Source organism: Oratosquilla oratoria, chromosome 23 (assembly GCF_046742065.1).
Source record: "Oratosquilla oratoria isolate Oo_2021 chromosome 23, ASM4674206v1, whole genome shotgun sequence".
In the NCBI taxonomy this organism is placed as follows: Eukaryota; Metazoa; Arthropoda; class Malacostraca; order Stomatopoda; family Squillidae; genus Oratosquilla; species Oratosquilla oratoria.
Window position 1 is genome coordinate 8,331,911 of NC_134799.1, and position 17,450 is coordinate 8,349,360.

Sequence of the window (17,450 nt, forward strand, 5' to 3'; positions counted from 1 at the left end):
GATGGAAGGAACTTGAGGAGTGGAGGAGATGGAAGGAAGAAAATTACAGGCAGAGATATGGAGATAAAATGATAAGACTGATAAATGCATAGATACAGACAAATGCGACATATAAACCTTCCTTGTTCAACTTACTGTCAGAGGAGTTTATTTTTATCTCATCAAGCCATACAGCCTTGGGAAGCCCTCGCAGAAGCCGTAACAAGTAGTGAACAATAGGCCGTGAGTGCTGCAGCCCCGACTCCAGAAGGTATATCCCAATGGCCACCACTGCATCTTGCCCTCTTTGGTCAATACAAAAGACTCCAGCTTTGCTTTCACATGGACACAAAGTCAACAATTTCTCGACCTGCAAAGAACAACATACAAATCTTAAGAGGTGATTCTTGTCATTTCACTCAAAATATCTAAAACGTAATTGGCAAAACTAATGCTTACAGCACATCTTAACCCCTTCGTTACCGACCCGTCAACCTTACGTAAACAAACCTTTCAAACCGTCCCACGAATGGCTGGAGCCTTATGTTTGTAAACACAGACACTTGCCACCATGTGGGTAGAAATAACCCAGAAACCGAGGCCTTGAGAGCCCAGCTTATAACTGTGACATGTGCGTGTCACGGGGAGTGCGCTCGGTTCCTGGCGGGTGCACTCAGCCATGACACGCAGGTGTCACAAAACACACATCCGGTACTCAAGGGGTTAATATGACAAAATCTCTTGAAAGAATTAAAAAATCATACAGAAAACAGATCAAATAAAGACTTTATTTTACTTTCCATGGACTATAAACCCCAATGACAGATTAGAAAGAGTATACTGTAGTCAGTATATCAGTCCGTTGCTCTGAGAGATCCATGGTTCCCGGGTAACCAGCAACAGCCACCAGACAGGCCCATAAGTCACTCTGAGAAGATATACTGTGTTGTTGTCTAGAGATTGTTAGTGTAGAATGAGGTGCCCTGTGTCTTCCGCAAAGTGTTTACATCTAAGGCAGTTTGAATCTGTGACCAGGCCTCTTCTGTGTTGTTTCTGTTTTAATGCTAGAAGATGTCCTGAACACAAGCATGTCAGTGTGGTTCTTACTTCTCGAGAAGAATTTTTCTGTGGGGCTGATGTCTGGGGAGTGTTGGTAGAGTATTGAGTTTGGTGGTCTGTCTTGGAGAGTTAGTTTAGTGATCTGAATGTGAATGTGTTTTTGTGTGGAAGGGTCTTATGTATGTTTGAAAATTACTTAAAATGTTTGCATGTCCACCTTTTCTATATACATATATATATAAAACATATGAAACACTAATGGGAAGAAAGGGAGTAACAAATATTTTTAATATTTAGGATCCGAGTTGAAAATATCTTCATATTAAATCAAATAACAAGACAACTAGCAATGGGCTTCACCTGTGACTGGATTACCCTTTCACTGAAGACAGGGTTTCCCCCATATATATAAGATCACCTGGTGGTAGCTAGAATAAATACTGAAGCTTTAAAATGAGACTACTTTATTTCATGCTGATCACCAGTGTTTCTATCCTTAGAGAAAACATCACACTAACAAGGTGAGTCATAGAGATGGTAAAAATGAAAGGTATGGAGGGTAACAGAAAGGAAGGCCACCACGAGATAAAATTATCAGTTATTGTGGCCAGTAACCTGGTGGCCATAGGTCTCTTGCAAGAGAAACCTGGGGTGACAGACTGATTGATTGTAAGGCTGAAGATGATAATTAATCTATCTGAGCTAGGACATAGTTTATCATAGAGATGGGCCACCAATGTCTTTTCCTTTGCTCTCTACATCTACATGAAGGGTCAGACTAGGGGGAGGGGGGTATAATGACAACAAAATTGGTGTTTGTGTGTGTGTACGTGTGTGACTTATTTGAGACATGTCATTCTTATACATTTATTCAATTTATACATTCATTACTATTATTTTTTCTAATAATCTAATTTACAAAAGTTTCCTTATAGGAAATAATATCTTGATGGAAAAAAAGACTGCCCATTGAAAATGGTGACAAATTTCATCAACTTGAAAATTCAATAATAGTGCTATTATTTATTTCTGATAATATATCAGGGAAGGTGTGGGGGATGGGGTGGAGGTAGGGAGTGATTATGTATGAATATTTTGATGCAGCCCAAAAGGATTTCTCCCAGTCACCTCTTTTTTCTGTATGAGGAGACGGAGAGGGAGGGGAGTCACTGATACGTGAAGCAGCCTTGCTATGACTTGCTGCACTGCTTTTGACCCAGGGCAGTGGGCAGGATACAGAGATGACCTGCCATCCATGAGGAGCTAATATGAGAGGGAGGAAGGGGTGGTGGATGAGAGTGGAATGGGTGGATATGGGTACTTGCCTTCTGACTTGGCCACCTCCCTTGTAAGAGGGAAAAAGACCTTGGTATACAGATAGTATCTCAGTGGAAATTTCTTAAGAAATGTTAGTGCTTGTCAATACAAAATAAAATAAATAAACAAATAAAAAAAAATATATATATATATATAAATATATATATATATATATATATATATATATGTATATATAATAACAATAATAATAATAATAATACATACATACATATATCAAAGGCTTTTTTCCCCTTACACGGGAGGTAGCCAAAAAACAAAGGCATAAAATACACTCCCACTCATTCCATCGTCACACACTCCACTCCCATTCACTCCCCTCCCTCCCTCTTTTATCTTGTCTCTTCCTGGATGACTAGTCATACCTGCATCTCGCCCACTGCCCTGGGTCAGAAGCAGTGTAGCAAGACACAACACGTTCACAGCAAGGCCACTTCGTTTACTTGGTGACCCTCCCTCTATCCCCTCACCCAGAAAAAGAGAAGATGGGGAGAAATCCCTTCAGACTGCATTAACATTTCATTCACACATACTCACTCACTTCCCCCCATCCCCCACACACTCCCATGCATCACAGCATCATCCATACACAACCATTCTCCATTCACCCCTATCTTCTGTCTTCTCCCTTCCTTCCTCAACAGACATTCCCCTCTTTCCCAATGCCCCTTTTACCTCATCCATCCATCTCATCCTTGGTTGCCCCCTCATGTTCACTCCTTCCACCTCTGCCTTCCACACCTCTTTTACTAATCTTTCTTCACTCATTCTTTCCATGTGTCCAAACCATCCCAATACTTTTTCATCAACCCTATCTCCCAACTCCCTTTCCACCCCTACACTCCCCCTCACCTCCTCATTTCTCACTCTATCCAGCCTAGTAACCACTATTATACTTCTCATGCACCTCATCTCAAACACATTCAAAATCCTCCTCTCTTATATTTCTGCCTCATACAGTGTGTTGGCACAATCACTCCTTCATACAATCTCCTCTTCGCATCTATTCCCAAATGTCTATTTATCATTACACTTTTTAATCCCCCAAGGTATTTACTTGCTTCTCTCAATCTACATTCTACCTCCACCTCCACTCCAAAATAAATAATAATAAAAAAATAAGCTTATTAGCCCCAGTAAACCTATAAATACCCATATCATTAAGATAAAGGCAAATTAAAATAAGAGTAAAGCCACTGTGGTAGGTTATGGCAAGGAATCCACCAAAACATTACATCATACTAAAGTGGCCTTCTTACTCCCAAGTTATGTGACACTTTTTAACACCCAAAACAATAAAAAATATGTACCCTAACCTAACTAGCCACCTAACCTAGCCTGCATGAGTCTCATGAGATCAGAATCTGCTTACTAAACAAAAATGTGCCAGCAAATGCTTTGGCTGGCACATTTCTAAAGACCTGGAAACAACCAAACCCTACTTTATCATGTATTTTTTATATCAATTATGACAGCATTTAATTTTAAGGAAAGTCATTTTTTCTGATGTATGATGACATGCTCATCAACTTTGTCCAATAAATTTTGTTAAAGGTAATTCCAAGTCAGGAAATTAACAATAATCTTGTCCTAATATTTACAATAACTGTTGCCCTCAGTTTCAATGAGAAAAACCCAGTCACACAGTGGCTAGTAACAGTCCTTGGGCCATCCCACAGACCTCTCTGGGAAGAAGTTTTGGACTGAAGTCTACATTATATTGGTGTAAGACTGGGGGATGAAAAAGTGTCATGAGATATAGACATCTGGGAATGGATGCAAAGAGGGGATTATATGAAGGGGTAATTGTGCTGATAGCACTGTATGAGACAGGGACATAGAATTTAAGAGAGGAAGAGAGAAGAAGTTTGAATGTGTTTTGAAATGTCTGAGAATAATGGTAGGAGTTTAGGGGTTACATGGTTGGATAAAATGAGAAATGAGGTGAGGAGGAGAGCGGGAGTGGAAAAATAGATGGCTGATAGGGCTGATGAAAGAGTATTGTCGTGGTTTAGATACATGGAAAGAACGAGAGGGGAAAGATTAGTAAAAGAGTGGATGGAGATTTAAGGCAACAACTGAGGATGAGATGGATAGATGGGGTGAAAGGAACTTTGAAGAAGAGGTGAACATCTGTTGAGCAAGGAAGACATAAGGCAGGAGATAGGGATGAGTGGAGTTGAGCAAGGAAGACATAAGGCAGGAGATAGGGATGAGTGGAGAATGGCTGTGTACACATGATACTGTAATACAAAGAAGGGAGGGGGCACAGAATGGGGGAAGGAGGATTTCTCCTGGTCTTTCTCTATTTTCTGCGAGAGGGGATGGATAGGAGTGTCGCCAATTAAATAAAGCAGCCGTGCTGTGAATGTGCTGTCTTGCTGCATTGCTTCTGTGAGGGAAACAAGGGTAGTGAATGGGAGTGGAATAGGTGGGAGTGAAATGGGTGGGAGTGGGTGTGTCCCTTTTGACTTGGCTACCTACTGTATATGGGGGAAAAATCCCTTGGTATATAGATAAGACTGTTTCTTTCTCACCAGCTAAAAGCAGTAGGGGGAAGGAAGGGAGCAGTTGCCAGTTGTCAAATATCTGTATGTGAAAATGTGTACGACAAAGTTGAATTTGATAAGAGAAAGATTTTGGGCATAGTCCAAAGACCAAGTGTCACTCCCACACCCCACAGGGCCATACCACCTTACAGAGGTGAGGGGGTTGTTGGGGGTGTCGTCACATTATTCCTACATCATATCCTCCCCGTGTCAACACTGTCATATCATCCCTGGATCCAGGTGTACATTGTCCCCATGATGGAACAGTAGTATTCCATTCAAGTTTTTATTTTGTCTGTGGTTTTTATACATAATAATATCACTGAATGAATGACAAATGTTGAGTTTTATATTAATATGACATAACTTTTTTAGAATTCAAAATTAACAATTTCTATAATATCCCTACATCAAAATGTCTCACGGTTGGAACACAGTAATCTATCTATATACCAAAGACTTCTTCCACCTTAAATGGGAAGTAGCCGAGTCAAAGGCAAGCACCCACTCCCACCCATTATACTCCCATACACCACTTTTCTTTCCATCTCATCTCATAAGAAGGAACACAGTAGTATTCTACATAAATTCCAAGGGGGATGTTGTAAAAACTGTTCTTTTCAATATTTAAAATTATCAGTGTCATGTAATCAAAAAACTTCACATTTTACTTTCACTTGATTGGAATACTACACTGTTCCAACCAGGGTGCAATACAATAGTGCTGACACAGGTATGACATAAGGACAGGGCCAACTTATAACTTTGATGGCTCTTAAGAATGGGTAGCTCCATTATCCATTTTGCAGAATCACCATTAGCAGATACTAATTATTAGTACATACCTCTTATCTTAATCTATCAAGACTATTTAAAAAAAATTGTAATTTCTTATATTTATAAACCTGCACAGCATAAACAATACAAGCATAACAATATAAACTTTAAAGTAATGGTAAAGTAGCTGACATATCTTATAACTCATACAAACAAGACCTACTTAAAAAAAATATTTAGGTATCCTATCTTAAACATTAACATCAACTCTATATAAATGTCCAATTCTGTTCTAGTAACATGCTAATGTATTTTTCATTTTTCTTTCTTTTCACATTTGAAAGATCTATTATTTTCTATGGAATGGTTAGGTCTGGTTAGATTAGGTAGGGAGCTATTACTTAGTTTACTTACTTAGTAGTATTGCACTACATAAATTTCATGTTAAACATTCATGTTTGCATGCTTCTGGAAATGTACCATATTGTCTTAAAATGTTAAACTGAAACATTCAACTATGATGATGATCCTAAACTCTAAAGAATATGAAAGTTAAACTAAGATTATGGCAAAAGCAAATGAATAACCTATGTCCTATCAAATCGCCAAAGCAGCAATCGAACACCAATTATTGCCTGCGGGTTAATATAGATAGTACTTTTGCATTTCATCGACTAGCCACACAAATGCATCAACCTATTACACACAAGTAATTTAATACCACTTTAATGTCATACATGGCCTAAGCTCTTCGCCCACCTATAACCTAGTCTTAATTTACAAAAATTCAATGTATAAGTACAATATATATTTTAAACAAGTATATATTACCTTATCGTATGGAGTATGTTGGATTTTTGCAAGTGTTCGAGCTAATAATAGTACAGATCTATTGAAAAATGATCTGTCGTTGTATGTCATCTTGTGATATTTACATTCCGTATCTACAAACACTTCCTCCAGGTTTTCACCAATTGATTAACAAAGTATAAAGAAACTATAGTAATTTACACTATGTAATTAATACGTTATCCATATTTATACAAGTAAAACCAAACAATTTTGATAGATTTATTTGTTTATATATCATATCTTATATTTTTGTAGTAGAATTCAACTAAATAAGATTTTCTTTTTCAGGTTTTCATTTGTTTGTTTTCGTTTACGATCATCTAACAGGTTTTAATTTTCAGTGTTGACGAAAGTGATGGCTACTACATTGTTCTCAGTGACCCGGGTCTGGTGTACTAGAAAAATACCAAATTCCCTAACGCAGTCAGCATGTATGTCTAGGTATGACACTCTTCAGTTCATCCACTAATATTTAACATCCACAATTTTTATTTGCGCCCCGTAACAATTGATAACGAAATAAATAATGAGTTGTCGGAAGTTTGAGAAACTCGTAGCATTAGTTATTATAATTATTAAGTATTTCGCTGTTGTTGCTATACTGTCTTCACTCATTTCTGTTTCTTTTACGTTTCTAGGAGGGTAACTAATTTTTCTTCGCTTTTATGGCCTTGCTAGGTGGTTAAATCCAAGGAAGAGCGAATGGATATTTTGGTTTACTAATTGTGCCAAAAGTGATGCAATACATGACCTGTCACCATACAATACTTGGCATTCCTGTTGTTGTAAATATATCCACATATATTCTTGAACTATTTCTGATAGGAAACGTGTCCTTAGGCCTGTGGTACAAGATCCTTCTTGTTTAATTTAGGTTTATTTGGTAGTGCCAAGTGGACAGGGTAACCATGTAGTTTTGTTTTGGTCAGTTTTGTTTTCATTAGAAAAAGAGTTTTACATGAAAATTCTTTTAAATTACATTGTTTCAGTAATTGGAGCCTTGAGTAAAGTATGTCATGTAAAACAAATAAAAAAAAAAGCTTAAATCCACTAACGCATGATAGGTTTCTTGTGTTGACGAACTGACAGATTAGGTAAAGACTCCAAATGAATAAAGACTAATGTATTAGTAATTGTATTGGCATGGACACCATGATTATGAATACTTGTGGATTTTAGTAATAATAATTGTTACTACAGATGTCACTAAATGGAAACTCATACCCACCACAGTGATTGGTAATAGTTCTCAGTCACCTTTAGATCCCTGGGAAGAAAATTTGGACTTTTGACCTGTGTTATATTAGTATGAGCATTTCTTTGTCATTGACCTATAGAAGTATGAGGACACAATTACCAGTTGTCAGCTGTTACATGAAAAACAGGAGGAACTTTAGTAAGATTTCATAGATATTCTAGGCTGAACTTGGAGGCTGTGTTACCACCCCAAGGATAGGACTGAAGGTGTCAATGGGTTTTAAAGAACCACCAATTACAGGCACCTATCATTGGTCCCTGGATCTTAGAACTAGTAAACTACCTGGTACCTCTTTTAATGTGAGGGTTTGATTCCATGAGTATGGGCATCATAAAAGTTCTTATAATTTTAAACTTAGGATTGCATATTATTTCAGAATGCTATCACTGGCACTACTACTAACAGCCATCTTTGTTTACCAACGAATTGAACAATGTCTTACTGGATGTGTCACACTTAGCGAAGTCCACTCCAGCCGCGCAAGACTTCCTAACAGTAAACTAACGTTACCTCCATTAGGTTAGTTTAGTTTACTTTACGGTTACCAAGTCTTGCGCAAGCGGCTAATCTAGCGCTTCTGGTCACAAAAATTTACACATGTTAGTAAACAAACATGGCACCGCGCGCGGTACCCGCCGATACTGGATATTTTTGTTTTTTTATGGTTTTCTTTTGTCTTTCTCATTTTACACCTGTTTGGCAATGCACATTATTCCATTTATTTGTCTCCCCCCCACCCAAAAACCCCGATTTCCCACACATCCCCCCAGATCGTTCGGGAGATGCAGGAATAACTGCATAACTTTAATACTTCATTACTTCAAAAGTACGCATTTGCGACGGAAATTATATACACCATCGTTCATATCACAACATTTCTCACCAGAAACATATAAGCCACATATCAAATTCTATGATTGGGTGAAACTATAAATTGACTTTTTTTAGGAGTGGACGCCTACACGATATAGCATTAGAAAATTATTAATTTTGTAAATTATAGTACATCAACATAATATCCATTTTTCTTGGTGGAAAAAAAAAAATGGGCTAAAAGCAAATGTATTACCAAACAAAGCTGCATGCATAGGATTGAGACACCATATTGTCGTCTGCCAGTCCAGTCACTGTCAGTTAGATGATGGCTTTCACATTGTGCACCATTTGTTCTCCAACTCCAGATGATGTTAATAAGCACTGTTACAAAGACAATAGGGCTTGCTAAGACTTTGAGAGAACACAAGGTTCTGCCATCATCTGTTAATTGCCAGGGATACAATAATAATCAGGCCATCAGCATCTGTGACGACAACAACAACCCAGATGATCTGTAGAATTAGAGGTACAGAAATATTAAAAACAGGTTAGGTTAGAATCGACGAATTTATCATCCTTTCATTTCTATAACCTCAGACTCTATCAAAACAAACATGGCATATCATTCTGCCACCTTGACTTTGTTCATTAGTAAATCAGTTTTAACAACTTTTTTGTTATTTATTTCTGCCAAGAAAATTACATATTACATTGATGTATTATAATTTATGAAATTAATAATAATTTTTTTTTATTGCTATATCACGTAGGTGTGCACTTCTAAAAATTTACCACTTTATTTTGTATAGTGTGTAAGCTGTTGGTTTCCTTAATTGTTAGGAACCATGCCATGGAAGCTTATTCAATGTAAATTGTGGTTGGTTTTCTTCTGCTTTCCAAAGACCATGCTTGCAACTCATTATAGTATGTTTATTTTCTTGTTGGTTTTCACTTTCACTACTCCAAAACAATTTTCAAATTCACAGCTCCAGAAAACTAAAAATAATTTAAAGGGTACAAAAAAATCAAGCTATACGTAGCCACCACACCTACTTTTTTCTAATAGAGATGTGGAAAGAGCAATAAAGAAATCAACATTTTTCCACACTAAAGCGGCCAAGATAACATTTCAAACATCCATCTAAAGCACCTCAGCCCAGGTACAAAGGCCTCGACTGATACCTCTAACCACTTGAAGTTGTACAAAAGAATTCCAACCATCTGGAAAAGAGCCCATAAGTTAAAGCCAAACAAACCACCAGGAAATTCAGAAACCTACAGACCAGTCTCAGTATCCTCCATATCCAAATTATTGGAAAGACCAGTAATAGAAAGAGGCATAACTAAACTAACCCACCTCCTCAAATTGTTATAAATGAAGAACAAGGGATAGTCTATCAATATATCAAGATTTTTTTTTTCCACCTTACAGAAGAGATAGCCAAGTCAAAAGGCAAATACCCACTCCCACCCCTTCTACTCCCTTTCATCTTTGCTCCTCATGGATAACAGGTCATCCCTGTATCCTGCCCACTGCCCTGAGTCAGAAGCAATGGATCAAGACACAGCATATCCACAGCAAGGCCACTTCACTTAATTGGCAATGCCCCCCTCTCTCCATCCTCTCATGCAGAAAAAAGAGAAGACTGGGAGAAAACCCTTTGGGCTGCATCAAAATATCATTCATACATAATCACTCCCTAATCCCCCACTCTCTCTCTTTCTTGTACCATAGTATTATCTATACATAGCCATTCTCCACTCATCCCTATCTCCTGCCTTCTCCCTTCCTCAACAGACATTCCCCTCTTGCTCAATACCCCTTTCACCCAATCCATCCCTTCCTTGGTCCTCCCCTCATTTTAACTCCATCCACTTCTGCCTACCACACCTCTTTTACTAATCTTTCTTCACTCATTCTTTCCATGTGTCCAAACCATCTCAATACTCTTTCATCAGCCCTGTCTGCCATTTCCTTTTCCACTCCAGTTCTCCTCACCTCCTCATTTCTTACTATCTAACCTTCTATTCCCTACCATACTTCTCAGATATTTTATCTCAGACACATTTAAACTTCTCTCTGCCCCATACAGTGCTGTTGGCATCCAATCACCCCTTCATATAATCTCTTTGTATCCATTCCCAGATGTCTGTTTCTTATGACACCTTTTATTCCCCCAAGGCATTTACTTGCTTCTCTCAATATAGAATTTACTTCCACCTCCATTCTTCCCATTCCTGCCGCATGCAACCCTAAATACCTAAAGCTATCCAATTCCTACAGTCTCTCTTCTTTAAGACTTACTTCCAACTCGCTGCCATCCTCTCCCCTTATACATCTCATCACCATACTTTTAACTACATTTACCTTCAACTCTTTAGCATACCCTCCCAAACTCCACCACTAACTCCCTTAACCCCTTCACTCCAGGACAAAATCTCGCGGGCAGCATTAGCTGCCAGACGTGCAATGTTGCGTCATAATACTCACATGATAAAAAATAAAGTTACCGCTGTGTTGCTTGTTCTCGTTCACCTGTGAATTTTGATAACCATAGAAAATATGATGAAGCCAGTTTACAGAGTATGGGGTCACGCAGGTACAACTACAATAAATATAATCAAGACGCCGACATTGGCATCCTCGCGTACCCACTTGCTCCTCATGACGCCTTCGTAGGCGTCATCATATCGAAGGGGTTAATCCTCCCTCTGACCCTGTTGTCAGCAAACAACAACTGGCTACCTCTCAGTTTTCTCCATTTTCTTTAACCATCTCCATTCCCCTACCCATTACCCTCACATTTGCCTCCCACACCACCCCATCCATGTACATATTGAACAGCCATGGCAACATAACACATCCCTGTCACAGTCCCACCTTTACCTCAAACCACTCACTCGCCCCATTTCCAATTTTAACACAGGCTCTATTATCATAAAAATTCTTGACTGCCCCTAACAGCTTTCCTCCCATCCCATACATCTACAAAACCTTCCTGTCTGCCTTATCATAAACCTTTTCCAAATCCATAAAGGCTCAAAAAACATTCATACCTTTTGCTAAAGCTTTCTCACATATGTGTCTTACAACAAAAATCTGATCCACTCAGTCCCTACCTTTCTTAAACCCTTTTCCTCACCAATTACTCCATCTGTTCCTCTCCTAATTGTCTAAATTAAAACCCTTCCATAAGCCTTTCCAACTACACTCAACAAATCGACCTTTTGGAAACTACTACTCACATTTGTTCCCTTTTCCTTTGTAAAGTGGAACTATAGAGGCACTCTGTCAGTCCTCCGACACTCTACCCTCCCTTATACACACATTAAATAACTTCACTAGCCAGTCCACTATTACTCTAACTCCCTTCTTCAGACACTCCACATGACACCCATCTAACCCAGGTGCCTTACCTGCTCTCATAATTTTCAAAACTATTTGCACCTTGTCTTTTCTTATTTCTCCTGTTCATGTGAAAATGTACATCCATCATACACCCAGCTTATTAAGAAAAATAATAAGAATAATAATGGGTAGACTGATGTCAAAATAACCCACCCCCATTCCTTCACAACTTCATCCTCATGGACCTTAACATTCCCCAGGATCCCAGAAGTTTGTGTCCATCACTGCATTAGAATAACCATCAATGACATTTAGTAAAAGTACTTGCTCTACTATTGCTTACTTTTTGCAGTTGAAAATGTTGATACTGAAATAGTAGTGGAGCATTAGAATTATTTTTTCTATATTGATAATAGGTTCTAATCTCAGGAATTCATTTTGGGTATTACACAGCAATTACCGGCTGGCTGAAGTTGGCAAACTTGAGACTCCAAAGCTAACGGGCAAGTATGACACTGGTCAGCTCTTCCTCCACAGGGTGTTTGGCTACAGAGGGGTTGTTCTCTTCCCCTGGTTGGCCAGAGTATATGATAGAGATGTTCCCAACAAAAAAGAAACAAAGTAAGTTTTTTTTTTATATATATCACTTTTGCAGTATACAAGATGTAATTGAAGTATGAGCTGTTGAAATACACCAATTAATCAGTAGCTGTAGCAGAGTAAAGCAGTTGTTTTTTCCAGACCTATTGAAGAAACACTAAATTATAATCAAGTAGGAAAAGAAGTCAAAGGAAGAGCACATACATACTACCAAGTCCTTATTGACTCCAGAGATTGCCCATACATAGTAAGTTTTTTTGTTTTTCCATTTGTTTTTCTTTTTTCTTTTATTTTCATTATTATTTTTTCACATAATTGCATTATAATAATGTGAAACTGTCTTATGCTTTCTTTTCAGAGAGCACAAACAGAAGCTGTCACATTCCTAGGCAATCAAGACAATGGGCGTACACTTTATGCAGTACCAGGTTTGGATTATGTTGCGCACGAAGACCTTATGCCATACTCAGGTGGAGATAAGCGCCCCATCAGACATGATTTATTTGACAAATTCCTAACATATTCTACTGATAAAGGTGGGTGAAATGGATGGTTGAATATACAATGTTATGCATGAATTTCTTTGTAGTATGTGAACTAAAACTACTAAACCTAGTCAAATAGCACATCTCAGTGCAGCCTGATTATTTCTCATAGAATTCCTCTTGAGCCAATAGTATTGCGAAAGCACAATATGTATAGAATGATGAAAACTAAAACATAAGATTTTAAGTGGATGGATTGTTTGTGAACTTGCATATTTCCAAGTGCTGGAATGTAAAAATGTGTTTTTTTTCACAGATCCCTGTTTTTGTGCAAGAGATACCCTGAAAGCTTGGCAGGAAAGGAATCATCCTTGGTTAGAGCTTTCAGATGTTCACAAGGAAACGACTGAAAATATTCGTGTGACAGTAATTCCATTTTACATGGGATGTAGAGAATCACAGAGTGCCAATGTTTATTGGGTGAGTTGAATCACAAGGGACCAATGATGAGTACCTTGGTTGTGGTTGTCCTGAAAGATGGACAACAGAGTGAATCATCTCCGTGTTGCCCATTTTCACAACCCATCAAACCCTACACTTCCAACCAGAGCTGCTGCCCTGATAGACTGATAGTCTCTCAACAAGTTCCAAAATCTCTCTTAACTTAAATTATACTTCTTCAACCTTTTCACATCTAGAGAGATAACAACTGGCAACTGCTCCCCACCTTTTAGTACTCTTAACAGTTACAGTAAATGGATTGTTGTAATTAAGTTGTCATGGAATGGAGGAGTTGGAGTAAGCAGGTACATACACTGTGTGCTTTCTTCTTCTTAAGTATACTGCACACACACGCACTGTTTTCTGTGTACACTTTGTCTCCAGCCAACCATGGAGAAGAGCAGTCATGCTACACTACTAGCACCCACTCTGACCTGTTAGCCATATTTTTCTGTCTATTTGATTTGCTACAAAGCCCTCTATGAGGGGCACCATCCTAGCCTTTCAATAGGGGGGAGTTTGTGACGTTTAACCATATCACATCACATCATATCATTTGACTTGCCATGAATATGGACTCTTCCAAGTTGTGGACAACTGTTGCCATTTTAGTGTTGTTGCTCCCACTGATATTTGAGATTACATACAAACATACATATACCAATGCTTTTTCGCCTTTCAGGGGAGGTAGCCAAAAAATAAAAGGCATAAAATCATTCCCACACATTCCAACCCTGAATACACTCCACTCCCCTCCACCCTCCCTCTTATCTTCGCACCTCCGTAGAACAGTGGTAATGTCCAGGATATCTCGTTGACACGAGATCGAATCCTCATGGAGCCTTGATATTTGAGATTGATTTGAATGTTAGTTGTTTTTGAAAATTTTGACCATATATTGACAGCCCACATACCTAAATACTGATTATTCCAATTTTCCTGCTAAGGATTTAAAAAACATTCGAAATTACCACAATCCTCCCCCTCTGTGCAATTACCTGGATTTGAAGTTCACAGTACAGAGATTTACATCATGGCAAAGACTATAGAGAGGGTTTACTGTATATACCATAGTAATGTTAGAGAAAAATTACTTCTGTGAGGTGGTAATTATTGTTTCAAATTTCACTCACTGGAAACCTGCTCTCTCACACCATTTGACAGTGATTCTCAGGCCCTCTGTCAGATCTTTCTGCAAAGAAATAAAAAAACTGATATTTGTCTCTTATTAGTTTGGGACTGATTTATTACTGTGTAAGGAGGAAGGGAGATATTGCCAGATGTTAGCTCACATATGGAAAGGTGAAGGAATTAGTTGAAGTTGAATTGAGAGAGATTTTGGGCCGAATCCAGAGACCAAGTGTAAGCTCCTTAAGGCTGCACCTCCAGATAAAGTTGAGGGTGTTGACGGGTTTTCAAGGTGGGCAACAGGGATATTATCATCTCTGACAGTCTTGTAGAAACTCCACTCAAAGGTACCCATCATTGATCCTACTTCTGTTAGAGTTGCACAATTACTAATGAAGTTTGAGAAATTTTGATAGATAAATTAGTAGTGGCAGATTCTTAGGAATTGAACAATTAGGTTAGACAGTGGATTCCCAACTAATGAACTTCTTCAGATTCAAACACTTTTCTTCAATAATTAATGGTCATTAGCTTTATAGCAGTAATATTTAAATTCATATTACATGTTATACATGCCTCTATATACTGTTTGTATACATATATATATGTATATATATACATACATACATGGTATCACTGTAACAAACATAGGCTTACTGGTATGCACACACAAATGAATCCTACTAATGAACAGCTTCTCAGAACATATCTTGTTCATAAGTTGGGGATAGTACTAGGTGATAATTCTTTTAGAAGTATGTAATGTGACATAGCCCTGATCATTTTCTTTGCAATATTTCTTGCATTTACAAAAATTAATATTTTTGTCATAGATCACAGTATTGCTGAAAAGGGTACAACTATATTTCCTGTTAGAGATTTTCAAGTTTACATTCATATTGCCTCTAATTTCAGTATTAGTGGTGTTGAGTGAGGTTAAGATAAATAGGAAGTTAGTGGTAGATATGTTTACAATTTTTATCACACAGTGGCGGTATTGTATCAGGCTTGAAAATCTTGGAGAACTGACTGTGCAGTTAAGGGAACGACACTGGAGAATCTTCAGCCTGTCTGGGACACTAGAAACGGTTCGAGGTCGAGGCGTTGTAGGTCAGGAGCCTGTCCTTTCCAGACAACAGCCTGCATTTCAGTATTCATCACATGTCTCTCTTCAAGCTCCTTCAGGACACATGTGGTAAGGTCACATTTTGTAATACATAATTCTCTGTCTTTCCCCCTTTCTCCTCTCTCTTTCTCTCCTCCCTCCACCCTCCCCTCTCTCCCTCCCTCCCTCCCTCCCCTCTCTCCTCTCCCTCTCCTCTCTCTCCTATCCCTCTCCTCTCTCTCCTATCCCTCTCCTCTCTCCCCCATCCCCTCTCGCCTCTACCCTCTACCCTCTCTCTCTCTCTCTCTCTCTCTCTCTCTCTCTCTCTCTCTCTCTCTCTCTCTCTCTCTATATATATATCTTTCTCTCCCTCCCCTTTCTCACTCTCCTCTTTCTCACTCTCTCTCACTCTCTCATCTTTCCTGTCTCTCTCTCTCTTGTTTCTCTCCCTCCCCCCTGTGTCTCTCCCTGTCTTGCTCCTTTCTCTCTCTCTCTCTCTCTCTCTCTATAAATATATATATATAAATATATATATATATATATAAATTCTTTCTCTCATGTCTCACTTTCTCTTTCTCCCCCTCCCCCTCCCCCTCTCCCTCCCCCCCCCCCCTCCCCCCCTCCCCCTCTCTCTCTCTCTCTCTCTCTCTCTCTCTCTCTCTCTCTCTCTCTCTCTCTCTCTCTCTCTCTCTCTCTCTCTCTCTCTCTCTTTTCATGCTAGAACAAAACATGTATTTTGTAATTTTTGTATATGATAGTTATATGTATCTATTCATATTATTTATGGAAGCCTCTTAGTTTTCATGCACTTGTTTATTTCTTTTTTTGCTAAATTTTCACCAATCACTAAAGAATACTGATCTTTGCAGGGGAACATTTAGAATGGAGAGAGAAGACGGATATACCTTTGATTGCAGAATACCCCCATTCTCCCTGGAAAGTAAACAGGAAGACAGCACTCAGCCTTCAGGAATCATTTAGTAAAGTTAAAAATACGTGCCATTTCCCAGAAGTTTACTGCTCAGATTGTGTTCCTTATCTTTTTATTTTTTCTGATAGTTTAATTAATATACCTTGAATACTGTGTTTATGTTTCCTTACTCTTGGTATGCAAAATATAGGTTCTTTAATTTGCATACACATGCACATACACACATCACAGACAGACTGTTTAAGGAAAAATAAGGAAAACTGGAACTGCCCCTCCTAGAAGAAAGAAGAAAGGGATGGTAAGATTGCTGTGTTTGGGTCAATTAAAAGAGTGGAAAAAGCTGACATAGACCTCGTGGATACAAGAGAGTAACGTGAGTATAAGATGAAAATGAAAAAGATGAGTTGTATGAAGGATATCAAGAAAATGGCTTTCTATACAGATGTATCATGGATTACCCTGAAAGAGGAAATAGTCTAATGAAAAATATAAATGAATTTAAAGAAGTTTGATTGCTGGAGATAGAGATTGGACCCCACAAGTCTAGCCCATTTTCTGTGCATTACAATTAGGTAAACACATGTACACATGCACACAGCTAAAACTGACAGAGAATATCTCTGGGCTTGGGACAGGAGAGTGTCATTGGATCATGGAACTAAATTGAAGAAGACCACATATCTGTAGGATTTTAAGAATTAGTTTTCTCTGTAGATGCATCAACAA

The 17,450-nt window shown here is 38.4% G+C and overlaps 2 protein-coding genes across 6 annotated transcripts in view; one reads left to right on the forward strand and one right to left on the reverse strand.

The window, feature by feature from the left end:
* Pi4KIIIalpha (phosphatidylinositol 4-kinase III alpha) overlaps positions 1-6,657 on the reverse strand; it is a 70,783-nt gene extending 64,126 nt beyond the window's left edge. For all 4 annotated transcript variants that reach the window (XM_076206662.1, XM_076206660.1, XM_076206661.1 and 1 more), the window contains exons 1-2: positions 6,531-6,657; positions 136-349 (exon numbers count right to left, since the gene is read on the reverse strand). In XM_076206662.1, the coding sequence (XP_076062777.1) occupies positions 136-349; positions 6,531-6,620 (304 nt within the window). In that variant the 5' untranslated portion in view covers positions 6,621-6,657. The remainder of the gene's footprint in view (positions 1-135; positions 350-6,530) is intronic.
* Positions 111-16,872, forward strand: POLDIP2 (DNA polymerase delta interacting protein 2). Of its 2 annotated transcripts, none has more exons than XM_076206664.1 (8): positions 111-250; positions 6,893-6,992; positions 12,428-12,595; positions 12,716-12,821; positions 12,933-13,110; positions 13,376-13,539; positions 15,678-15,883; positions 16,663-16,872. In XM_076206664.1, exons 2-8 carry the CDS (start codon positions 6,907-6,909, stop codon positions 16,772-16,774), a joined length of 1,020 nt encoding a protein of 339 aa, XP_076062779.1. In that variant the 5' UTR covers positions 111-250; positions 6,893-6,906; the 3' UTR covers positions 16,775-16,872. The 2 variants fall into 2 exon arrangements, with proteins under 2 accessions (XP_076062779.1, XP_076062778.1); XM_076206663.1 differs by having other exon boundaries at positions 248-379.
* The last annotated feature ends 578 nt before the right edge of the window (positions 16,873-17,450 follow it).